The sequence below is a fragment of the Chelonoidis abingdonii genome, chromosome 2 (assembly GCF_003597395.2).
Source record: "Chelonoidis abingdonii isolate Lonesome George chromosome 2, CheloAbing_2.0, whole genome shotgun sequence".
In the NCBI taxonomy this organism is placed as follows: domain Eukaryota; kingdom Metazoa; phylum Chordata; order Testudines; family Testudinidae; genus Chelonoidis; species Chelonoidis abingdonii.
In genome coordinates this window covers 55,351,123-55,378,820 of record NC_133770.1, presented here as the reverse complement: position 1 = coordinate 55,378,820, position 27,698 = coordinate 55,351,123, and the positions used below count along the sequence as shown (strand labels likewise).

At 39.7% G+C, this 27,698-nt stretch overlaps 1 protein-coding gene across 5 annotated transcripts in view; it reads right to left on the bottom strand.

Annotated features, from left to right (window-relative positions):
• Positions 1-27,698, bottom strand: part of PHF14 (PHD finger protein 14) — a 302,948-nt gene that overhangs the window by 226,468 nt on the left and 48,782 nt on the right. For all 5 annotated transcript variants that reach the window (XM_075062378.1, XM_075062380.1, XM_075062379.1 and 2 more), the window contains exons 5-8: positions 23,966-24,125; positions 9,652-9,763; positions 7,861-7,998; positions 2,872-3,018 (exon numbers count right to left, since the gene is read on the bottom strand). In XM_075062378.1, coding sequence (XP_074918479.1) covers positions 2,872-3,018; positions 7,861-7,998; positions 9,652-9,763; positions 23,966-24,125 — 557 coding nt within the window. The remainder of the gene's footprint in view (positions 1-2,871; positions 3,019-7,860; positions 7,999-9,651; positions 9,764-23,965; positions 24,126-27,698) is intronic.

Sequence of the window (27,698 nt, the reverse complement as noted above, 5' to 3'; positions counted from 1 at the left end):
AGGAACAGCACTACAGCAGTCCACTGCAGTCCATGTTAATCACCCTCCAAGCTCCCCAAGTTCCATATCTCCCTCACGCAGACGTGTTTAGAACGCGTGGGGGAAGGCTTCCTGCACCAGCACACTCCACCCCCATGGAGAGCCCAACCAAAGGCTGTAATTAAGCTGAAATGTATTTCATGGGCTTTTCCTTACCTGTGATCCCCTCCCAAAGCACAGCTTTCAGGGATACCTAGATAAATCTGTGCCTCTGAATATAGTTCCTTTCTAATCAGACATACATCCAAAGGGGGGAGGGTGCTTTTATTACAGGGAATGATCCTTTAAAAAAGAACGCATGTTTTTAAAGCAATAACAAATGAGTTTTAATAAAGATTAAATGATTTTTAAAACATACTGGCTTTCTTTCCTTCAGCCACATGTAATGAAAAGGGTGGGGGGTTGATTTTTGAAAGTCCTGCAGCAAGCTGTAAGTAAAGGGGGACGGTGGGTTGCTTACAGGGAGTCAATAGAGGCAGGAGTGTACATCAAGGGAAAGAAGCACTGCAATCACACCATACCCTGGCCGCGACGAAACACATTTTCGGGCTTCTCTGATGCGCACCGCCTCCTGGTGTGCTCTTCTAATCGCCCTGGTGTCTGCTGCTCGTAGTCAGCGGCCAGGCGATTAGCCTCAGCTCCCACCCCGCCATAAAGGTATCCCCCTTACTCTCACAGAGATTGTGGAGCACACAGCAAGCAGCAATAGCTAAGGGGACAGTCTTTGGGCTGAGGTCTGAGCGAGTGAGTAATGACCTAAAACGTGCTTTTAAACGCCCAAATGCACACTCTATCACCATCCTGCACTTGCTCAGCCTGTAGTTGAACAGCTCCTGACCACTGTCCAGGCTGCCTGTGTATGGCTTCATGAGCCATGGCATCAAGGGGTAGGCTGGGTCACCCAGGATAACGACAGGCATCTCAACATCGCCCACTGTTATTTTCTGGTCTGGGAAGTAATTTCCTTGATGCAGCCGTTTAAAGAGAGTACTGTTTCTGAAGACGCGCACGTCATGAACCCTTCCTGGCCATCCACGTGGATGCTGGTGAAACGTCCCTTGTGATCCACCAGTGCTTGCAGCACCATGGAAAAGTACCCCTTGCGGTTCACGTACTCGACGCCCTGGTGCTCTGGGGCCAAGATAGGGATATGGGTTCCATCTATGGCCCCTCCACAGTTAGGGAATCCCATTGCAGCAAAGCCATCCACTATGACCTGCACGTTTTCCCAGAGTCACAAACTTTCGTAGCAGCAGCTTAACGATTGCTTTGGCTACTTGCATCACAGCAGCCTCCACGGTAGATTTTCCCACTCCAAATTGATTCGCGACTGACCGGTAGCTGTCTGGAGTTGCAAGCTTCCAGAGGGCTATTGCCACTCACTTCTCCACAGTGAGAGCTGCTCTCATGTTAGATTATGGCGTTTCAGGGCAGGGAAAGCAAGTCACAAAGTTCAAAGAAAGTACTCTTACGCATGCGAAAGTTATGCAGCCACTGGGAATCGTCCCACACCTGCAAAACTATGCGGTCCCACCAGTCTGTGCTTGTTCCCGTGCCCAAAATCGGCGTTCAATGGGCAGAAGCTGACCCATTACCAGCAGTAGCTCCAAAATGCTGGGTCTGCAGTTAGGGAGAGATCAGTCTCTATGTCGTCATCATCATCATCATCGCTCTTGTCGGTGCGCAGCTGCCTCCTCCAACTCCAAGTCCTCCTCCTGTCCCTCCTCCTCTCCCCCCCTCTCCTCCTGAATTTGCAGGTCATGGCTCAGCACAGACGGCACGAGAGTGTGCGAGCTGTTTAAAACTTGCACGATTGCGTCATGGTCTCAGCAGGGTCCATGGTCTCAGCAGGGTCCATGCTTGCTGTGCTATGGCGTTTGCTCTCTTCACCCAGGAAAAACGGCGCGGAATGGTTGGCTGCTGCTTTCACAAAGGGAGGGGTGAGGCTGTACCCAGCACCACCCGGGACAATGTTTTTGGTCCCAGCAGGCACTGGGCTGTCAACCAGGAAGTGGGAACTATGGGATAGCTGTGTAACAGCTACCCACAGTGCACCGCTCCTGAAATCGACGCAAGACGTGGGCCATGGATGCACAAATTCGATTTTAGATTTTAGGTATGGACGCTCTAAATTGATTTTATAAATTCGGTTTTATAAAATCGATTTAGATAACTTCGATTTACTTCTGTCGTGTAGACAAGGCCTGAGAAACAGCTGAATCACTTTTACTGAAATAGTCTACACATACACACACACACACACACACACACATCCCTAAAGCAGACACACTAGCATGGAACATTTTAGCCTGAAGGACTAAAACATAGAAGCAACTGAAAATAGGGGTCTTATATTATAAAGTATTGAGGCAACCTTAAAAGTAGGCTTTGCTACTAGCTCCTTGTAATAACTAAGGGAGAAGGCGGAACTTTCTTCTAGCATACACATAGCAAAGTATCTAAAATCGTGGCTGCTTTGACTGATTTTTATCTTTTTAGAATCTTGAAATAAAAATTAGAAGTAAAATAAATGCAACTATGGAATTTAAAAGAATTAAAAATTATTCTGATATAATAGAGAATTATATAAACTAATCAGGATTATTTCCATTCAGATGCTTGCATGTGCACCTTTTCAAGGATTATATTATGGGGTCATTCACTCTTAGAGAATCCAATCTAAAGATAATTCACTGTCATATTAATTGACCATATGCCATCAATGTAGTCCAAATTTCATTTTCAACCGCCGTAATTCCACCTTCCTCTTCCCCCTCTTCTCATTTAACATTGATGATTAACACACATGCAGCTTTGGCACGAGTACAATACCTGTGCTTCTGGCGAGAGCTGTTTCTCTCTTTCCTGCAAGGACATTTTGCAATAAGACTGTAAAGCCAAGTAGTTCTTCCGTTTCCATTTTCTGTCTAACCGGTCCGCATGCTGTTTACAATAAGCAAAGAAAGGATCTGCTATGTCCTGTTTCAGCAAGAAAAAGGGGTGGAAAAGAAGGGAGGGAAAATTAGTTAGAAAAATGATATGGAGGAACATAAAACCAGCATTTCATGTATAACACAATTAACATTGACAACTAAGGGGAAAAAATACAAGCCAAAATAGGAAAAAGGAAAGAACAGGTTAAAGAATATTTAGATAAGTTAGATGTATTCAAATCAGCAGGACCTGACTAAATTAATCCTAGGGTACCATTTTTTAATAATCCTAAGGTTTTTAAAAAACATTTTATTTTATTCTTTTATAATCCATGGGTAAGCCAGGGAATTACAGACCAGTCAGCCTAACTTCAATATATGGAAAGATATTGGAGTAAATTATTAGACAATCGAATTGTGAGCCAAACCAACTTAATTTCCTTCTTTGATAGGATTATGACATAGTAGATGGGGAGAAGCAGTAGTCATGATATACCTTGATTTTAGTTAGGCTTTTGACAGAGTTCTGCATGACACTCTTGTAACCAAACCTGGAAAATGTGGTCTAGATAAATTTACTATAAAAGTGAGTGCACAACTGGTTTAAAGACCTTACTTTAAGGGTAGTTATCAATGGTTTGCTGTCAAGTTGGGACAATGCATCTAGTGGGGTCAGCCCTGGGTCTGGTAATCTTCAATATTTTCATTAATGACTTGGATAATGGAGTGCAGAGTATGCTTATAAAATCTGCAGATGACACCAACCTGCACAACTACAAAATGGGGAATAACTGTCTAGGTGGTAGTACTGCTGAAAAGGATCTGGGGTTATAGTGGACCACAAACTGAGTACGAGTCGTTCATGTGATGCAGCGGCAAAAAAAGAGGATTATGATTCTGGGGTGGATTAACAGGAGTGTTATATGTAAGACACGGCAAGGTAATAGTCCCTCTCTACTTAATGCTGGTGAGACTCCCACTGAAGGACCATGTCCAATTCTGGGCACCACAATTTAGGAGGAATGTGGACAAATTCGAAAGAGTCCAGGGGAGAGCAACAAAAATAATAAAACGGTTTAGAAAACTTGATGTGTGAGGAAAGGTTGAAAAAACTGGGCATGGTTAGTCTTCAGAAAAGAAGACTGAGGGGTGACCTGATAATAGTCTTCCAATACCTTAAAGACTATTATATAAGAGGATGGTGATCAACTGTTCTCCATGTCCACTGAAGGTAGGACAAGTAGTAATGGGTTTAATCTGCTACAAGATTTAGATATTAGGAAAAGTTTTCTAAGTATAAGGGTAGTCAAGCTATGGAATAGGGAACCGATGGAGGTCATGGAGTTCCCATCACTGAAAGTTTTTAAAAACAAGTTGCCCAAACACCTGCCAGGGATGATCTAGGGGTTTACTTGGTCCTGGCACAGCGCAGAAGGCTGGCCTTGATGACTTCTCGAGGTCTCTTCCAGCTCTACATTTCTATGATTCTATGTTTCATGTAGATGGGTCTTGTAGAGCAACACAGTCAGGGTTTGAATCAGTTTAACTAAAGGGCTGTTTAAAACCAATTTTGTTAAATTAATGCAAGCCCACATGTGTACACTCAAACAGAATTTTAGACTGTGTATACTGATTTAGTGTAATTCAGTAAGGAATTGACTTAAGCTAAATCAACAGAAACTAGGTTTAAACTTGTTTAAAAGTGACCACACAAGAATTTTGCTTTTGTTTTTTTAAGCTGAAAAGTTTCTTTTTTAGACTAGCTATCATATAGTTTATGAAAACAATGATTTGTTACAAAAATTCAGTTTCTTATATCAAAATAGGATGTTAAAATTGTACTAGCAATTATGTCCACCCAGCATTGCAAACAGAATTAAAAGGTATATTTAATTGTTCCATAACTCATATAGTTCAAAGTCTAAATTCCATTATTGCACACAGAAGTGACTACATTTTCAAAATTGTGGGTGAAAATAATGAGGGTTCAATTTCAGAGAACAAGTTGAAGCCAAACTGAAAAGTCTAACCTTAGAAGTTAAAGATTTGTTTTAGTTAAAGGCCTCAGTTGAAAGTTTCAGTAGACACCATATTTTAAAATGATACGAAGGATCAGTGCTATACAATATACAAATCAGTTCATGAATTATTTTTGTTTGCTTTTTTTTTTAAATAATCATAGTTAAAGAGCACTGAAGCAGATCCCTGCAAATACAGCACAGGACAAACCAACACTGCAAGCACCTCATTGTTCTCTAATACAGCTACCTCGTGCCGTACAACAAAGCAATACATTCTCCATGTACTTTGTAACATTCTCTAATGATCTCCAAAGTTTTTTTTGAATGAATTTACATTTCTGCAAGTTAACCCAGGGAAAAAGGGACAACTTCCTATTGCAAGTGTTGTACCAACAGGTAACAATTACAATAAAGCACATAAAGAAAGCATTTAGAGCATTGTATTACTGCACTAATCATGAAGATGGGATGGGAGAGTTGTCATTTTTCTATACTGAAGTGATGGAAGTTATTTTTGTGTATCCAAGGTTGGGTTTTTTTCCCCTCCAGGCCTATTGACAAACAAATATAAGGTACTGATATATTTTAATACTAAATAGTTATAAAAATCTGACCTCTTTGCCTCCTTCTGTAATTACGAAGTGCTCATGATTGCTGTTTGGACAGTTCCAAGAAACACTCGCCTCTCTTTTGCCCCAGCAGCTCACTAGAATATTTGATCATTCAGAAGAGACAGGCAGGGAGTCCTTACGTATATGTTAAATATATAACGCAGGCACTGGTCTCTCCATATTGTTTCGCTGGGCAGCAATCACATTCTGCTCAATATTCCTCCAACAGATCAAAATTTCCAAAAAAGGGACATTTTGGGAAAAAGACACACATCTTATTCTGCATTAAGTAAAAGAGCTCATTATTATGTCTTGTTTTCCAAATACGTTTTTCAAATAGCATGGTTTTCCCTTTGACTTCTTCATAGCAGTTTTTGTATGGCCTAAGCACTAGCAGTATTTTTGTATGATCTCTCATATACATAATAATTTTCTTCTATTTTTCATTCTTCACTTACTAAATTTTCATATTCCTATGGCTGAACTACGTTATCAGTTAATTTACCTCATGTATAAAGTATGCAAGCTGAATAAGACTGCCTCAGACAAAGGTGGATTAATACGTCTCAGTTTACTTTCTCTTTTTAATTTCCAGCACATTTTCTATATGAATAATTGTCAGTAAAATTTACTAACTAGGCACAAAAATCCACTCACTCTCTCATAACAACAAATTAAATATTTTAATTGCCTGTCCAAAAAAAGGTCACCCTCTTACTCACCAGAGGCAAGTAAAATTTTACAAGTTTGATTTAAAATATACTCTGTATATTTAGATTTCAGAGTAGGGGAATATACGTGACACACAGCTTACCTCCATAAGAATTTAAATTAACAATTCTCAGTTATGTGATTCCAAGGCCTTGATTACAAAATACTTTGTTTGCAGTTGTTTAAAGATATGCAATGTTTTTAGGTGAAAAGCATGGCAAACACATACAATGATGGGAATTCACAACGTGAGCTCTTTAAAGAATCAACATTAAACCCCATCTAGTAGAGCCATCACTGTTTAGCTGAAGGCACCATGTTTATCTTTCCAGCAGTTCATCTTGTAGGTGAAATTTATTTTTTATGAATAGTTCTGACAGAGAATTACTAATGGTCTGAGTGGCCAGTTCCTTCACAAATACGAAAGACAATGATTCCAATGTAGCTAATGAAAGACAACAAAGCTTGCATGTCAGTGTGTGCAGTTATGTGCGTGTCCCTCTCACTCACCTATACACGATTTACTTTCTGTCACATTTACTATGACTATGACTTGCTAAACTTGAACTTTGCAATTAGGACAGAGCACTGGTCACTTACAAGGTATTTCCATTGAATAATTCAGCCCTTATGTAAAACCTTGTCATTTGGATTGCTTTATTCTTATTAACAAGAAGAAAACTGATACACCTCTACCCTGATATAACGCTGTCCTCAGGAGCCAAAAAATCTTATCGTGTTATAGGTGAAAACGTGTTAAATCAAACTTGTTTTTATGCCCCCCCGAGCACTGCTTTACCGCATTATATCAGGTAGCATAATATCGGGGTAGAGGTGTACCATGAGTGAATATGTAAGGAATATGGAATTTAAATGTAAGTATTTTAAATGGATGCAATTAATGGTAATTTACAAAAGCTCAGAATGAAAATGAAGAAGTATCATATTAATAGAATGAAAGTTACTTATGTTACAATTTAATGATAATATTGAAAAAAGATGTGAGCAAAAACATTTGAAGAGAAACAAGGCCCCATTTGCATAGCACAAAGGGGATGTAATCTTGCTACAGCTGGAAACTGAGCAAAGCAGAGGAAGACTCTGAATTGGAATGAAGCTGACAAAGCAAACTCCTACAACAGTGCACCCGCCTCTTAGTTAGGGGCATTTCAGGAGAAAGAAGTGGTAAAATGAGGAATGGGATAAGAGGAGCTCCTCTAACACAGTTATTAGCTAGTGTATAATTCCTTAGAGACAATAACTAGCTATCATAAATCAGAGCAGGCCTTAAGCTGTCCTAACTTAAATTAGGCTAGGCCAGCTTAAAACAGCTTCCTGTGAAGAGCACATCTTGGCACAGGAAAAAAAACAAAAACAAAAACAAAAGCTAGCCCACTTCCAAAGAAAATACTTATAACCTCACAGAAGCATCTTATCAAAATCTCTTCTCAGGAACGTTATCCACAAACACAGTAAGCTTCCACATACTTTTGTTAGGACATTTCCATTTTACGCTTTTCTAAAGAAGTTGCATCACACACATACCTCTTCAGCTGCTGCTTCTGACAGTAGGCCTTCTTTCTGAGCACAGGTCACATGGAAATAAGCTCTACACATGCCAGCATCACAACTAATGCAAACACCAGTTCTGGCAAAACGAGAGTCTTCACAAAAACTGCATTCCTAACACAGAAAAATGGCAAAATTAACTACAGAGTAAACAATACAATAAAGATTCAACATTCTATTTTTAATTTCTTTTTTTGCATAAATGAAAGATAATTTAGATGTCTTCTATACAGACACACAAAGTCTGTTAAATGGTACTAATGGATGGATTTAATCTCATGCAGTATAGCAATACAGTTAAGGCTAGCTATCTAAAATGGGATTCTCCAAACTTCCTTTTTTTATTCCTATATTCCCTTTTAACAGATATAGTGTAAAAAGACTTGAAATAATGCTGGCTCTTGTTTTCTTGCACTGGTAGGTTTCAACTTAGACTCTGCACACTTTGTTTCACGTGACTAAACATGCCTTGTTAAAATTAAGAAGAAATTAAACATAATAGACTTAAACAAATGATCATCTCGCTAACATGTAAGCAATAATTATAATAGTAATAAAATCAGTGCAGTAATCCTTATTTGGGAAGGATCCAATTGCATTAGCAACTTTATAAACTATGCAGATAAAATCAGAATCGCCTCACCCAAAAATGCAATATATTCCAGGTTGGGGAGAAGCTGTGAAAACATAGCAACACACAACACTATACAACTGTTTAGTCATGAAATGAAGAATATTGCATCAAACTGTATAAAACTGGAGCGCCAGAGGGAATTCAGATAGGCAGAATATAAAATAATTATCTATATTTTCATTAGAAACTGAGACTCAGTCTTTATTGTAATAGGGTTAGTATTCTATTTTGCCAACATATTGCAGTGCCTTGGGTCACTTACCCTGCCCACCTGTGAAGAGTATTGCTTATCCCTTTTAAAGCTTGTGATGTTCCCAAATTACTACTTCTGCTCCTATTAAATAGTTATGTCAACAAAAAAACTAGCTATTATATACACAATAGCTGCTGTACAGAGGTTGCCCACTTCTAAAAGAGTGCTGAAAGTTTTGGAAGACTCATACTAGACATGCTGGAGAGCCACTTCCAATACACAGAGACTGCTCTTCAGCCATCCTGGCATAACAGTCATCGTTGTTGTTGGTTAATTTAGTACTCACGAAAAGTCCCACAATGATAGCCTTGGGATTCAAATTTTACATGCACCAAATGGGTACAACAAGAGAAGCAACAGCAAAATCTTCCCCACAAGGTCTGACAACTAGAGAAACAACATTTGGACATAAGAAAACCAATGAGCCATCTACCAGAAATCCTTTGGTCTCTATTGAGTGTCATTTTGTGCCAATTGTAAAGGTAATTTGAGTGCTATGCACATATATCCTCTTATGAACTGGACTGAGAACAATTATATTTCACATAAAAGTCCACTTGGGGCTGGGGAGTATATTTTTCATTCAGACTCCCATACATTCCTCAACTCTCTACATTCATACTTTGGCAGACTGCCATTAACACACATAACAAGGAGGTAATGAGTGTCTCTAGAAAGAAAGAAAGAGGGGGAAGAGAATGAGAAACAAAAGAAAAGACAAAAAGAGGATGCACACTTCTCTTTTTATTGCATTTCCAGCCCTGAATCTTGTTGCATTTGTTGCAGAAACAGAATTACAAAAAGCTAATAAGATATGCTATGCCATATATGTAGAGAAAATAAAACTATACGTAGGTAAACATGTCTCTTCTAGTCTTACCTTGGCACCATACTTAGAATAGTTCATTTCGGTAAGTGTTACTGGCCGCAGCTTGTCAATATCGCCAAATGCCACTCCTGGAACATAGAGGGCACAAACAATGTGGACCCACCTACAACAGCAGAAAAATTAAGCCATTATTATCAAGAACAACAACAACAACATTTTGCTCTTGAATTGCACTCTTCATTTGCGGGTCTCAAAGTACATTACAATGGACTGAAAGTATTATTCACATTTCTAGATAAGGAAAATGAGTCACAGAAAGCCCAGGGTGTCAGAAACAGGAACACAAGCTTATTGACTCATAGGTGAATGGCCCATCCAGAAGCCTCTGGTTTCTTCCTCCTATCATCTTAGATTTTTTTTTTTTTATTTGTTTTGACTTTTTCTAGCCCAAGTGTTGGTAGCAGTTTTCTTTATGTGGCTCATTGTCAAATACAAGTTCAGTAAAAACCACAAGCATTACCTCTCTCTCCTCCTAGTACGGTTTGGCTCAAACCTTGTATGCTGACTCTCTTGTGGGGAATGAAGGGAAGCTGCTCCCAAAAACAGAGAGAAACAAAAAGTCACTTTGCCAACCACTTTCTCAGAGGTGGTTTCTCTTCTTTTTCTAGATTTGTTTACATACTCTGAATGATCTGCCAAATGATAATGCAAACAAACACAGAACAGAACTCACTAAACCTCCTAATTCCTGAAAGGGAGTTAAAAAGGCACTAGCAGTACTAAGCCTAAAATTATTTGAATGTTAAGAAAGGACCACCACTTCAACAATGAGTTTTGGAATTTAGTCCTTTATGAAGGGAACAGCCAATGTTCCTGGCAATATGTCCAGTGCTCTAGTAATTCTAAAAAAAAAAAAAAGAAAAAAAAATCTGCTGTATGATAAAACTTTCAAGCATCACCTAAAAAAATTATTGGTGTCTCTGGTCAAAAAGCTCTGTGGATAGTTATGCAAAACTAAGATGCAAGACTTCACAATAAATTACAACATACTTGACAGGTAAGCTTGAAAAAAAGAGAAAAAAGAAAATTTGGACATATAAAGAAATAATGTGATCATGTTGTGCCAATGACAACCTTTGAAACATTTAAATAATGTAGTTAAAACTTTAGTTATGTGAATGATAGTAATTGTGGCAGCAACTGCTAGAATTAAGTCTGTATGTGCATTTCAATCTAAACTCTGTTTTAATCCACTTAAAGCGTTCTGAAATCTTCACTATTTGAGTTGAAATTACCTAGGTTTGGTCTAGGTTGAAAGGTGAATTTCTTCATAACTGTGGCCAATAAAAAGTTCAGTGACTCTGAAGCACAGAGACGGTGGAGAGGAAAAATTTCCCTTTCCAAAAATCCTTGCAACCTGTATCTGAACAGCTCTAGAACTGAAACAGCTGGTTGTAAAAAGCTGAAATATCACATGGAAGCAGTCACGATGGAACATCAGTACTTTTAAGCATTCAGCGAATGCTAATTTTGATTTGACCCGTCAAGGTGCCTTCAGGTCCTTAATTCCTGTGGCAAGAGGTATGGAGAGCCAATGTATGAGATGTCTCAAGAAGAAAGCATGGAGTCTTGCTGCCAATGAGTTTACATATTATCTCTTGGATGAGAGATTACGGACAGGTTTTTGCTTCATGCTGTGTTAGGTCCCCAATCACTGAAGCATCTGAGACCCTCAAAAATTATAACTTATTTATCCTCACAACACCCTTGTGACATAGGGAAGTACTTCTATCTCCACTGTACGGATGTGGAACTCCTCCTCTCATATGTATACATCAGAGTTCAATGTCCAGGTTCTGTAACCAGAGAATAGTCTCTGTATCAAGGGAGGCAAGGCATTGTAAATCGTCCTGCAGATGTTGAGACGTGAACCTCACCACCACAACTCTGCAATGCTGCCCCATGGTCACTGAAAGGAGAAGAAATCAGGCCAAGCTAACATATAGTTGCAGCAACTCTGGACAAGCCAGAGAATAATCTGTTGAGTCAGGTCCAAGATCTACCATCAAATGAAGGAGGTGGTAGGCAGGGGCAGCGAAGGACTCCTGAGTTTACTTGGTGTGTCAGACTCTCTTTCTCACCAATGCTTCCACTCTTTAAGAACATAGTTTTCAGCTCCCTAACAGTGCTGATCATCCATTCATGGTAAAGGGCAAATAAGTGCTCTCATACAGGAGTGTGTGAGCTGCCATAGCAAAAGGATGATGAAAGATCAGGCACAGTGTTCACTCCCATGCCCAGGAGAGGGATTTCTCCCCTGAATACAAGTGACCTTGGTACTGCATGTTTGTCTGAAAATGGAGCATCAGTTAACCGGAAATGTAATAAGTCAGTTTTATCTGTCACAGCTCTCCAAGCAAAGCTAACAGTATAGTATGTAATCAAAAGTCTGGCAGAACAATGTGTGCTAGCACATACAAACTAGAGGTTAATTTATAATTCAAGCAGCCACTAATAATATGAGTGGCCACTTGCATTTAGATGGGGAATTGAAGTGTGAAGAGACTGTGTTGCCAAGGGTCATAAAGAAAGTTTGTGGTACAGGAAGGACTTGAACATCGGTCTCTCAAGTCCTGTAGGCCAGTATCATCATCACTGGACCATCTTTCCTCTCCACATTAATAAGTGTTGATTAATGCAAGGCTACTTAATAAAAGTTAGCAAAATCTATTATTTAATTATGGGTGAGGTTTGCAGCATTCCATACATCGCTGAAGGCTCACTGGATAATAATGCAAGGCTGTTTCTGGTGCAGTTGATTCCTAGTAGTCAGTGCTTACTGCTGTGCAGAAGGACTGATAGATTGATGAGGAGGTGGTATGGCTGTGTTGCTTACAACTAAACTAAAGTGTGTGGGGAGAGAGGGTCTCTCATTCCAAAACCAGATCTGGGACAGTGTCCATTTGATTTAAGAATGCCAAAACTCATGTTCCTTCTGCCTGATTAAGGGTAATACAGGAGGTACTCAGATCTTTACTTGTGAAGACAGTGAACAATTCCTTTAACGACGGCAGAAAGTCAAAAAAAAAGAAAAAAAAAAAAGGAGGAGGAAATATTTGTGTTGCCTTTGCCTAAAAAATTAGCACTCGATGCCAGCAATCTGGCCAAATATAGATAAGTGGTTAATCTTCCATTTTTGGTTAAAATAACAGAGAAAGTAGAAGCTAAACAACTCTCCTAGAGCCTAAATGATTGAGAATTCCTTGAGCCATATCAGTCAGGCTTCAGATCTGGCCATAACATGATACAGATGATGTTCTTCTGACAATGGACAAATACCAGGTTCCATACTGATGCCGTCCTAAATACCACTAACCACAAGGTTCTTCAATTCTCTTCAGTAGATGGGAATTGCCTTACAGTGGCCTCATTCTTTTCTCTCAGAAATTACAAAGGGTAGTTGGGAGGTATCACTTTTCTATCCTGAAGGCTCTCTTACGCAGAGTTCTGTATTATCACTCTTCCTATTACACGTGCATATGAGGCCACTGCCTCAGACATGCATGAAGAAAGACAAGATGCAGGGATGTGGTTTAATTAGGCTGCAACTTTATTAATTTATCTCAGTAATTCTCAACCTTTCTGGACTATTTCAGGAGTTGGATTTGTCTTGCGTTCCTCCAAATTTCATCTCTCTTAAAAACTACTTGCTTACAAAATCAGACATAAAAATACAAAAGTGTCACAGCACTACTGAAAAATTGCTTACTTTCTCATTTTGTCTGTATGAAATTTTAGTTTGTACTGACTTTGCTACTGCTTTTATGTAACCTGTTGTAAAACTAGGTAAATATCAAGATGTGTTGATGCATCCCCTGGAAAACCTCTATTTACCCCTAGGGGTACACGTACCCCTGGTTGAGAACCTCTGATTTATCTCATTCTGGGAATTATTTGACAACAACGAATATAGCTCATTTCAGCACTCCATCTTCACTCGTCTTCACCTCTTTGGTCAAGGTTCCCATAAGTACCTCACCATCCCCTAACATGGTCACAGCCCACTGCTATGACCCCTTCATCCTTGCCTTTTATGAGGGTTAAGAGGTTGGGGGGAAGAGATTGTTTCCTTGCTATATCAGACATTGGGAGCCCCACCTCCATTCTCCAGCTTCTTTAGGAAACACCTTCCCTTAAGTCCATATCCAACTCCGATTTATTACTGAATACCTGCCACTAGGTGTACCTGCTGATCCAGGCATAAGAGGGCTCCATCCAACAGCACAAGCATATTCTCTCTCCCCCTTGTGTTCAGGGAGTGAATGGTTTACCTGACCCCACTGGGCAGCTGTCAGCTCGGGTGATATCTACCCCCTTCTCTGCCCAAAAGAGGCAGTAACCCTTAAAGGACTTATGACCATTTCCCTTCTGGTTGACCAGACAAAACCCTCCTTCGAGATTGCAAGGATTGCATTGGAAGTGTTACTGAAGAAGCTTGGAATGAAGTGTTTTCAGTATGCTTTTGACACAGATCTTTCTTTCCATTTTGACTGACACTTAGGGTATGGTTGAGTGTCTCTCTGTGTCTGGTAATGACACAGGCCTGGGTGAAGCAACCAGATGATATAGTCTGAGGGAATGCTTTCCACTAAAGAAAGATCATTCAGAATGTAGGGGTCTTTTTACAACTCCCAGCTATTGTTAGTCAATTACAGAGCTGAGAGAGACAGGACAATTTTTTTCCCCATCTGCATCACTGTCAACTTTCAGACTGTTCTCTAAGACGTAGATCCTCACTATCATCATTCATGCCTTTCCATTTCAAGATCAGACTACTCCAATGTGCACTACATGAGGTACTCCGCAAGTCTCCACGGAAACTGAAGTTGGTACAGAAGACAACAGTCCACCTTTTAAGCCAAGTACCTTAACACAACCACACCACCAGATATTCAAAATTTACACCGGCTACTTTTTGGTTACTTGCAGTTTCAGGTGTTGATTCTGAAGTCCTAAATGAAATGTGATACAGACACAACTGAAAAGTGCATATTTTTGAGGTATAGTTATCTATTGCATTTTGGCCCCTAATACTATTAGACTGCCAGACAACTCTCCAATACCAAATTCTACAGGCCACTTCCCTCAGATCCCACTGAGGAATACACTAAGAAACTGCACCATCTACACAGGACACTCCCTACACTAACACCGGAACAAATCAACATACCCTCAACCCATTCCTGGACAATGACCCCACACTTTCACAGGCCTTGGGTGGAAAACCAATTCACTGCCCACCAGACAACCTGCCAACACCTGAACACGTATTCTCACCAGCACTGCTACACCGCACCATAAGTACTCTAGCTCAGGAACCAATCCATTGCAACAAACCTCGATGCCAACTCTGCCCACTATCTCACCGGCGACACCATCACAGGACCTAACCAGATCAGCCACACATCACCAGTTTCATTCACCTGCAATGTAATACTACACCATCATATGCCAGCAATGCCCCTCTGCTTAAGTACATTCGGCCAAAACTGGACAGTCTCTACAAGAAAAAGATAATGGACACAAACAGATATTAGGAATGGGCAATATACAAACCACACTGTGGAGAGCACTTCAACCTCCCCTGGCACACACTATAGCAATACCTTAAGGTGGCCATCCTGCAGCAAAAAAACTTCAGGACAGACTCAAAGAGAAACTGCCTGAGCTTAATTCTCCGCAATTTGACACCATTCAGCTCAGGATTAACAAAGACTTGAATGGCTTGCCAAACTTACAGAACCAGGTTTCTTCTCCCTTGTTTTCACACTCAACTGCTAGAACAGGGCCTCATCTCCCTGATTGAAACTCACCTTGTTATCTCTAGCTTTCTTGCTACAATATAATACTGCCCCTGGAAATTTCATTGACATTATCTGACACCAACCGCTATGCCTACCTTCATGCCTCCAGCTTCCATCCAGGCACATCACACGATCCATTGTCTACAGCCAAGCACTGAGGTACAACCGCTGCTCTAACCCCTCAGACAGAGACCAACACCTACAAAATCTCCACCAAGCACTTCTCAAAACTACAATACCGCACGAGGAAATAAGGAAACAGATCAACAGAGCCAGACATGTACCAGAAAGCCTCCTACTGCAAGACAAACCCAAGAAAGAAACCAACAGGACTCCACTGGCCATCACATACAGTCCCCAGCTAAAACCCCTCCAACGCATCATCAGGATCTACAACCCATCCTGGACAATGATCCCCACTTTCACAGGCCTTGGGTGGCAGGCCAGTCCTTGCCCACAGACAACTGCCAACCTGAAACATATTCTCACCAGCAACTGCACACCGCACCATAGTAGCTCTAGCTCAGGAACCAATCCATGCAACAAACCTCGATGCCAACTCTGCCCACATATCTACACCGGCGACACCATCACAGGACCTAACCAGATCAGCCCACCATCACCAGTTCATTCACCTGCAATGTAATATACACCATCATATGCCAGCAATGCCCCTCTGCTATGTACATCGGCCAAACTGGACAGTCTCTACAGAAAAAGGATAAATGGACACAAATCAGATATTAGGAATGGCAATATACAAAAACCTGTAGGAGAGCACTTCAACCTCCCTGGCCACACTATAGCAGACCTTAAGGTGGCCATCCTGCAGCAAAAAAACTTCAGGACCAGACTTCAAAGAGAAACTGCTGAGCTTCAATTCATCTGCAAATTTGACACCATCAGCTCAGGATTTAAACAAAGACTGTGAATGGCTTGCCAACTACAGAACCAGTTTCTTCTCCCTTGGTTTTCACACCTCAACTGCTAGAACAGGGCCTCATCCTCCCTGATTGAACTCACCTTGTTATCTCTAGCTTTCTTGCTAGCATATATATACCTGCCCCTGGAAATTTCCACTACATTCATCTGACGAAGAAGTGGGTATTCACCCACGAAAGCTCATGATCCAAAACGTCTGTTAGTCTATAAGGTGCCTCAGGATTCTCTGCTGCTTTTACAGACCATCACAGTTACTTCTGCCCAGCACTTAACATTACACACTACAAAGCATGTCAGTAGGTCACACATTTCTTTGCTTCGGTAGGTCAAGCTCTTCCACAAACCAGGGGCTCTCTGAACCTCTCCATTTCCATCACTCCCACAATTTCCTGATGTGCCATGCTCCTATCACCATCAATTTCCATTTCTCTGCAACAGTTCCTCCATCTCTTATGCCAGGGGCTGTGTATGTTCCCTGTTCCCTGCACTGTCAGGATATCTGTGCTCATCCATTCCCTCCTCTCCACGATGCCTAGAGCAATGTGTGCTCCTTTATTTGTTCCTTTCCAATGACTCTGTGCTTCTCCCATTTCTTGTGCCACATGACAAGATACCCTACATTCTCTCCCCTGCCATGCACCCACACATGATAGTCTCCCATTCTCCCCCCATGCAAGGGCGGTGCCCTCCATTTCACCTTCACACTTCTCAGATATCAGGGCCTGTGTGTGCCCCCTCTTCCTCTACATCTATAATTTTTTTTCTTTCATTCAGGCTGTCAATGTTTTTTACTCAACTGAGACATGGATGAAGCTGAGATGGGGGATACTGTTATGAAGAAAGATGTTAAAGGCTGCCATTAACTGTTTTTTAATCTACAGATAATTTAGATCTGATTGAAACCAATGGGTCTGCTAACCAGATGTCAAGGGCTCTATGTACCCCTCATTTCCTCCTTTCCAGTTTTCTTACTTTCACCAAAATCAATAGGATTCTGTCCATTGAGGTTGAGAACATTCCATGACATTTTGGAATTGATTAGATGTGGCATTCAAACGTTATCATATTACATCCAAATAGAGAAATGCCATCAATTTGAGTATATGACCTCGCAAACTCAGCTAAAATATAAATAAGTTTATTAAAGTCTCTTTATTATAAATCAAGCCCAGTGAAAATGTCAACATGAAGTGTAAGAAGTAGACTAACAAACATTATGTTTATCATTCTCCATTGTTCAGCATTCTATGGTCATGTTGATATCAAAGAGAAAAGTCACTAAAAGGTACAATAATGGAAAACAATGTCTACAAGTCACTACATTTGGTTAAACTCATAAGGATTTACCAAGCTGAGATAATAGAAACTACAACTGCGATCAAACAGAAATGTTTTATTGGACAGCAGTTCAGTCACTGAAGTATTTAAATATTTGTATAAAATGCAGATCCTGTTTAAAGCAATGCATAACCATTGTTAATATCCAAAAACAAGTAATTCACTCTCCTTAACTTTAACTGAGAAATTCACTTTAAAAAGTGAGGACTTTGTCTTAAATTGTAAAGATGATTCAACCAATTAACTGCCCAGAAGTGTGTTTTCTGGGGCTACAAATGTGGTTTTTTCCACTGTTTATTAGGATTCTGTGCCTATACATGCAGGAGTTAGCTAATACGATTTGTTTATATAAATGACAATTATAGTCCAATGCAAATGAAAAGATAAAGTTTATTGTTATTTTAAAAAGAAAGAGAGCTAAACCGTCAGTTTGCAATCTATTCCATAGCAAGAGACAGCATATTGTCAGGCTGTTTCTGTAGCAACTAGGATGGGGGTTGTAACTCGGGGCCTCAAAAACTTCCTCCCTGTTCCAGTCTTTCCCACTGTTCCAGAGAGGCAGTAAGCTATCCTATATCTGTACTCACCACAATGTATGCACCCTGATGCACCAAGACACTGGATGTGAAGGGGGGACGGGGGTGGAATCAAAATTCTTCCCACTTGGAGCAGGCTCTGTGAACCTGATTCTCCATTGCAAAAGACGTAGCACCAGGGTGCACTCATTTAGCAGGCAGCTGACCCCCGCTCTACTCTCTTGCACTAGTACACAGGACCAGCCATGATCAGGCGCAAAGTGTTCTCATTTTTATACAGTGTATTTTTCTTAAATAAATTATATTGTTTAATCTATGTACATGCCAAACAATTCAAAATGTTTGTCATTTATGGGTGTCAAAACTCTTTTTTGTATGTCAAGTGTCAGAACCATGTAACATCTTCTTTCAACAGAAAGCCATCTGATATCATATGCAGAAGAAGTCTCAACCTTGAGATTATGTTAAAAGAAGGCCTGTTTTATTGTTACAAAAAGCATTATGAATTCTATAGGTTTTCCTTTTTTGCATCATACCACTGGTTTAAGATGTGTTAGACTGAGAACATTTTTATAGGGGGAAGTGGAGAAATAGTTACACATCTTCACAATTATCTACTATTTTTTTTAAAAACCAACATTTTAGTTTAAGATTTTTGATAGAAAGTTTTAATACAACTTCCCAAATACACCCTGCACAGCTCAATATAAAGATACACATCTTCAACAAGCAGCTGCTTCTCAATTTAATTTGCACAGTTTTTTCATGCTCCACTGGTGTATTAAATGCTGCTGCACTATGTAGGAGTTTATCTATGATAAACCCAACAGCTGGCTGCTTGCTTCATACTGACCTTCTCAAAATGTTTTAGTACATGTCACGCAAGTATTACAGTATTACAGATTTAAACTGCCATTTCAGTGTGATTGGCACACAAGTGTCTCATTTCCTCAACCACCTATATGCGAACTCCAACCTGATTCTTTATTAAAAAACATACAGAAGTCAGTCAAGTTCACAGCTGAGGCAGTTTCAGCTGCATTTAATACCAGTTCTAAATATTTTCCTGCTCATTTGTTTAGCTGCACATGTTTTAGAACCTTGTAATTAAGACAAATTGGGTAATCATAGAAGAATAATCTTCCTTGCTACTTTAGCATCCATTTTGCTCGGAGCAATGATGACAGATGTTGATTAGGGAAGAAGAAGAAAAAATCAACACAAAACAAGGACAGGACAAATTTCATATTCTAGGATAATCCTTTCTGAAGAAAAAAAGATTTTAAAAATCCATCTTTATGTTCATGAAACTGGGAAGTTAAGACAAAAAAAAAGATTTTTTAGAGAAAGTAGGCATTTCATTAAAGTAACTATCCACTTTTCACTTAGCAGAAAGAGAGAAATTATTCTGACTTAATTGAAGAGAAACTGAACAGGTTTGGCTTCACCTATACATAATTTCACATCACAGTACTGATGGATGTCGAACATAGCTGGACATCCTCTAAAATGGTGGAAGGTGATGGAAGGAGGAGGATTTTGTTATTTAATATTTAACTACGGTAGTGCCTAAAGGCCACACCTAGGTTGGCTTCCATTGTGCTACACACTATAGAAACATAATAGTGGAGAGTCCCTGCCCAAAAGAGCTTACAATCTAGAAAATTAATTATGATCGAGTCATGATATCTATTCTTACTGAAGACTGAAACTTCCAGACAAAGATCTGGAGTAAGGGGATGAGGGACTTTTCACACTGAATCTAACAGTTCTTTTGCACATCATCTGTGTTCTTCAGGAGGAAAAAAACTGACCAGCCTACAGGTTGAGAATCATTTTTTTAAACTCCATAAGCATCACAATGTCTTCATGTCCCTTTCAGCTTTTCCCCCTACTTGTTACTTGAACTAGAAATGCTACAGAGGTTACTATGCTTGCTTACTTTCATGCTCTGGACCTATCCTCAGTGGGTTCAAGATTGCCATAGCAGACATTTTCTGAAATCAAACAAAAGAAGTGAGCTGGGAGGGTCCCCTTAAGTCAGCAGTCGCTAGTGGAGAAAAGAATCTTATCTATGTTGCCACGCTGTGCAGAGAACCAGTAAAATGAAGAAATGCTCCCACATTAATCAAGTCCACTCTAGTAAACAAAATATTTAAGCACAGTTTGTGGTTCGTTATTTTTATAAAGTATGTGACCGTGTAATTAAAGACTGTCAATGCACACATACAAGAGGGATGAATTAAGGTTCCATACCCAGCCTTAATGCTGGCATTACCTAGCTTCTGAGCACTTACCTTTGCAACCTTAATGTTCTTTTTAGCATAGGCTGTGTGTATGCGCAATTTATTCTACTAATATTACTACTACGACTTTTTAAAATTCTCTAACTGCTAATTGTGAGGAACTGAATTGTTCCAAGTTGTTCAGTGGTTTTCAAATGTAGACACGATCACTGGAGACTAGATTAAGAACAAGCTTATTGTGTTTGTTATCAAGACACACTTCAGCTAAGGTTTCTGGAGGTGTTTGAGATCCCTTTCCTGCTAATGACTTAAGCATGTGCCGTAAATTTATGCATCTGAGTAAACCCATTGACTACAAGGCCTAAATCATTAGTCTATTTTTAAAAATGCCATGGTGGGCAACATTAAAGATTATGGTTTCCAGTATCAAGCTGTTTCTCTTTGTAGGTAACATTTTCCCCTCTTCCCCAAGACTAAACTCATATTGTGCAGAATCCTCCCTTATATCAAAGGCAAAGGGGAGATACGGCCCTAAGAAAGTTAAAACACTGGCATAATTTTACCTGCAAGAATTAAACCCATTAATGTTATTCTCAATAACACTACATTTACAGGAGGTGGAAAATTCTTTTTGTTACATAATGCTGTTTCTAAGGGCCTCATTCTGAATGTGTTCACCTTCCAATGACTGCAGGGTCACATCACGAACGTAGCAGCATAAGTAGAAAACTGAGAAATAAGTTGGGTGGGAAAGCTAAAAGTAAAATGAAACAAAGTCCTTGGCTGGGAGAGAGAGCACAACATTAAGCAGACAGCAGGGAGAAAACATGGCTATGTTCTTAGAACGCATTCTATACAAAACATGCATACAATGTTTTATAGCACTTGAACTGAAGAGAGCATACCTGCAACAGATAGGGAAAGTACTGAACAGTGTAATTAAAGCTTTTTTCAGATGAAGGGTCTTCCTTTGAGTCATAACACATATGCAAATGATTATCAACAAAGGCAAATGAAAACTTGTTGTATTTAACTTTGCAGTTTTTACTACTTCCTTATGTTTTGTACAAATATAACTGGATCACTTTTGTAATACCAAAATGTTGGGCTCTCAAAGGGATTGAGGAAGAAAGTTATTAAAACCAGCCTGAATTTAAGCAGATACCTGAAAGTGGAAAAACCAGGCACTTCATTAGTGGCACAGGCAAAGTATATCAAAGACCCTACTTTGATGTACAATACATAGCTAATTATTCTAGCTTTAAAATATACAAAATGAACATTCTCTCTATGAATGCACACTGAAATTGTTAAAGATTTCACAGCCATTTATGCTGGTAGGATTTGAAGGTCAGTGTGCTTATAGTACTCGAAATAATAATACATATTTACCTGGTTCTTTGACTCATTCATCATAATCACTAATAAGGTTCCTCAGGACTGTTACACCCATGCAAGTCCAAAAGACACAGTGGCTCAGCCTGGGTTAAAACACTATCTTGACATTAATGTCCTTGCCAACTATTTATACTGTCTTCCTCTGCAAAGATTAATGACTGAAGTGTTGACAGCAGGCCCAGCATCTGAAAACACTCCAATTCTTTGAATATCAGACAAGTTTCAGATGTGTGGAAGCATATGTGCATATGGTATGGCAACAACAGTGACCTTGATGGTCAAAGATATCCTTCTGGTCAGAGGTCAGGCAGCATTGCTAATTCTGCCAGGATTTATTAAAGGATTAATTATCATTAATATCCAGTGTTCTTGACTTATTTTTTGAACCTGGTAGGGAAAGAAGAAATCACTTTAGAGTGGTTCTGTTCTTTCTTGTCATAGATCCCAGAGAATACTGATGAGAGAGTGCTATTCCTGTCTGAATGCTCTCAGCTGGAGGGCCCCACGTGAGCTTAATATTGTTACCCCACTTGATCAACATAGAAAGCTATTAGGAGAAACAGGGAGGTAATAGGAGGCACAGACATCTTGACTGAGACATTTACTTGCTTCCTATTATCTGGCAGAGATCATAACCAGCATGAAAGGCTTAAGCAGAGTCTAGACAATACTGAAGTAATGCTGACTAACAGGAAGCAGCACACAGAGGAAAAAGATGAAGTCTATGAGCAATCCCATAAATTATTACATTTGCTTACCATTTGTCAAAGTGGTCTGCAATCTCAGTCTTCTGCATCTCTCAGTGGTCAGAAATGTCTTTTTCCATCTTGGGTAGCCAAAAGTCTGTTTTTTTTATTGCTGGTGCAGACTTCACTATGTTCCTACATGCCTTTATTACCTCTAGAATAGTGCTTCAATGCACCTTATCCATGTCCAACCACAAGTGCAACAGAAACTCCAGCTAGTGAAGAATGGAGCTTTCTGCCATGTGATAAAGGCGACCAGCAGGGGCATATATATTATAAGGGTGCTCCACACTACACAATGGTTATTAGAAAAATTCTGGGTAAAATTCAAGGTGTTGGTTAACATCTACAAAACCCTAACTGGCCAAGGTCTAACTACGTCAAGACCTCTCTGACTAATCACACAAGCTATGTTTGCCCAAAACACTTCAGATAAATTATGACAGGGGTGAGGTTCGAAGAAGCTAGCTTGTTGGTAGCATAGGCCTCACACCTTCAGAATTCATTGCTGCCAGAAATTAAACTAAACCCAAACCTGACTCTATTCATGAAACTACGTTATACGTTCCTTTGTTAAGGGTTTTCCATAATTGCTGGTTCTCTTCTCCTGTCATTTAATCTACTGATTAATCTACTCACATCTCTTTTTGAAGTCTTGAAATGGGGTGGGGGCGGTTCCACTGGGTATTTAGCTTTCTACACATGGGTAATGTTTTTGCCTTAATCTAAGTTCTGTTCCAGATATTTTGGTGGTGAAAGCAGTATAAATGCTTGAAATACATAAAATAAGTAAATCACTCTCTACCCCTCTAATTTCCTTGACCCTTTAACATATTTTTTTCCCTAAACTGAGCAAGAAATTCATGGCCATGAAGGGAAGATTTCTCAGTATTGATTAATGTATGTAAGGATGTATGCTGACTGCATATATCAGTGAACATCAAGATTTATTGCCTCCTGAACTATATATTGACCTTTGCTTCACCTCAGTCTATTTTTAGTTTATAGGGCAATAAATTTTGATGCTCAAATCAACCAAACAATATCTGCTTCCTATTACATTGGTGTAAAAGATATTACAAGTATACAAAAATTAAATGTTGGACTAGAAAATATAAGCATTTTTCTAAATCAAAATGAGAAAAACAGATCAGCTCCAATACTATTTCACTTATGCTATTGTCCTCTAATGAAACTCACAAGAGTAAGTCCAGGATTGTGTATTACATATTTCACTTTTACTTTTAAGACTATGTGGCAATATCAAGTTTGAATAATCACTTCTGAAACCTGACCTGCCAGCATCTGTCTCCTTGAAGATTCCATCTTGATTGGGACACAGTTCACAACTAGGAGATACCCCACATTTGCATGCATCACAAAACCAAGGTTCAGTGGAGTTTTCTGAAGCTGAGCTCATAATAGAATCACTCTCTCCGTCAACACCATAGCAACCTACAGACAGAGAAAATAAAGAGCAACTGAATACAAAAGGAGGTACAATTATTTCAAAACAGACTTCAAGGGACACATTTTCAACCCAGCGCTAAACAGGCTTTATGCAAGCACAACTTTGCACCCAGAGAAAGGTGAGTATCTGAAAAATCTAGTCCTTGAAGGTGACTTCCAAAGGAATTTTTTTTAATTGGGCTTTTGATTTTTACTTCTCCAATTTATAAAGAAGGCCTGAAAAGTGTTTGTTTATATGTAAAAACATGTTTTATCTGTATGATCTGTATGTTTTTTACCACAAAAATACCAAGACTGTCCAGTCTGTTCTGCCCTAATTTGGTAAGATTTTAAGGGTGAACTTCAACATCTTAACTGAAGGGACAAGAGAGTGTTGAATCTTTAATAAAGGCTTCCATTATTCAAAATGTTACTCAGTAAAAATTAAATTGGCATTAAAAAGGGATTTCAAACAGCAATTAAAAATCCTCTCACTTTTTTAACTCATTATGTCATGATTACATTAGTTCTCTAGTCAGTTTACAGTCTCCCTGACAGAATATGACCTATTCATGTAAAAATAGAACAATTAACTTTTCGGGCCTTCTTTTTTGTACATCATAAATAAAAAAGGGCACAAGCTATTTTTTCCCCTTTCCAAGTCACCTTTAAAATGAAAATGTAGAACATGAATAAATGCAAAGCAAAAACAAAATTCTAAATAAGTAAATGTAAGTTTATAAAGATGTCAAAATATTTACAAACAGTACTTATATAGACATTTCAAATTGGAGTTCAAGGGTATTTTTCTTAGCATTATTGGGAGTTCCCTCTCCCATTAGCATCCAGGACACAAAAGAAGGCATGTTCTGTTGTCCCAAAGAACATTCCAAAGGCCAGGGTGGGGGAGGGAGGGGGGAAAAAGAGGAATAAACAAGTAAGATGGCCAAGTGGTGACTGCCCACACCTTAAAACAAGCTTTTAATTATTTTTTTTTAATTTGAAGTATTCTACATACATGCACCCCACACCACTGCAAAATAGTCGGCTGTTAGGTGTAATGGTAGAGGTAAGATTTCAGGAGACTTGAGAATGAAAGGAAAAAAGCCATATGAACCAACTCAGGAAAAGTGTTCAAGTATAGAGAGCAGTATGGATGGAAGTACAGACACTACTGTAGACATAGACAAATGACATGTCAAGCCTGGCATAACTGGCAGAGGAAGGGGAGAAAGAGTGGGGGAGAAGATGGGCTAACATGAAAAGAAATTTGAATGGATAAGTTATGAGAGGCAGTGGTATACTAGGACTTTTCTAACAGAATTTCCCACAAGATACCTCAAAATTGAAAATTGGATGCAGAATTTGTAACTGCAAACTAAAAATAGCAAACATCTTATTTGATAAATACATAGAACATTGGCTTTTACTTTACCTTTCCAATTTAAAATTTTAAAATAGATTATGATCTTTATTAACACTTTATAAAAAATAGCCAGCAAAATTTGAGAGCTGCAAAACAGTTTATTTTATCCATCAAACAAAAGTTTGCAACAACACTGCAGCCATATAAATGGTCACTGGTAACAGCAATGTGCTGTATAAATAAATCAAGGTTTTAAAAACAAACTTACAGTGCAACAGATCTGGCAATTTTCTGTAATATGTATGAGAAATCTTACTGTATTAAGTTTATGTATCATTGTGGGCCAGTGATTATATGTAACTCCCTGGGGGAGAGTGAATACTGCCCTCAAGGAATTAAGAACAGTGGGGGATTATTAAGCAAATTCACTCAGGGTGTAAACACTGCCGGTGAGGTACTAGCACCTGGAGAAGTTTGCACATAGTGGTGGCAAACTGGATTCGCCAGAGGCCAACATACAAAAAAGGACTTTTGGATAAACAGCCTGAATTTGAACTGACTCGGGGCCTTCTTTACAATCCAGCAAACTGATAAAACCTTTTGTCCAAGAACGAGTCCCAATCCTAAGGGAAGGGTCTAAAGGACTCACTCCTCCCAGAGCTCCTGCTGGAGTTGCGGGGGGAGGGGAGTGACTTCTGGTAAGTTTTTTATTAAGCATGCATGTAGGTTTGTTTATATGCTTTCTCTATACTGTTCTAGCAGCTGAGGTGTGAAAACCAAGGGAGGAGAAACTGGTTCTGTAGTTGGCAAGCCATTCACAGTCACAGGGCCTCATCCTCCCTGATTGAACTAACCTCATTATCTCTAGCTTGCTTGCATATATATATCTGCCCCTGGAAATTTCCGCTACATGCATCTGACGAAGTGGGTATTCACCCACAAAAGCTCATACTCCAAAACGTCTGTTAGTCTATAAGGTGCCACAGGATTCTTTGCTGCTTTTACAGCTCCGCTAACAGCGGCTTCCATCTGTACTTGACACCTGCAGAGGCACTGCATTTTAGCCGTATGAGTGGAATCCATGCAACCTATGAAGAAACTTGACAAACTAACGAACGGTATTTCTTTCTCTTTCCAACTCGCACATGGCTGAGGCTAGTACAATACCCACATGTTGATCTGAACGGTATACAATCATGTCATATGTCTATGCTATGTATCGCTAGATGTGATTATGCCATACTCCGTCATAGACGAGCGGGAGAGCCAACCCTGATCAGCATCTCTATTTAGCAACACAGGAAAACCATCAAAAAGCGCTCTTCCAACCTGAGTCTCATTAATACCAAATTTCCATACAACCAGACTTCACTTACACATAACACAGGATGTGCGTCGAGTGAGTCACTTCAACTCTCTACAAAGGAAAAGGACTGTAAGCTGTCTAAACTCTCTACCTGCCACATGGGGCCCACTAACCGTGGTACTCCAACCCCTAGCAACTATCGTCAATCTATCCAACTACGCACTCTAGCCAGAAAGAAAGATCTTCCTATCTCAGGATCTCTTCTGCCCTGCAACCCCACCCAACCAGTGTGGCTGGTGTGCTGCCGGCAATCTGAGCTACTTTCGCCATCTCCGACTCAAGGAATTACTTTCGGGAACACTGAACAGCTGCATTATCAGTACCCTCCATATCAACAGCACAAAGAAGAACTCACTGGATCCTCCTGCAGGCTCCGAAATGACAGTCTGACCTACTGCATTGACCTGCTTCTCGCCGACATGCACAGGCGCAAATCGTCAAAAGAACAAAAACAAACACGCTATGCCCTACACTACATCGATGAGCGCGAACGCTCAATGCCATCCATCGATGCCTCCGAACCACCCATGACATCATCAACTCCAAGAGGCTGATAAAGAGTGACTGTTGTTCCTCATGAATGAACAGGTTTGACTCAACAAAAGAGAGGCTGCAGAAATAGCTCTCCATAGCCAAATTCACAGCCCTTCCCTCAGATCCCACATGAGAGCTACCTAGAACTTGCAACCCATACTACTAACAGGAACACTCCCACTCAACTAACCCGAACATACAACTACTCCTCAGAATTACGCCAAGGTCAGGCTCTATCTCTTACACAAGAGCCACAACTAGGAATAATTCTGGCACGCCGCGTGCATCTCGAGCATTGCCACTCTACACTGAA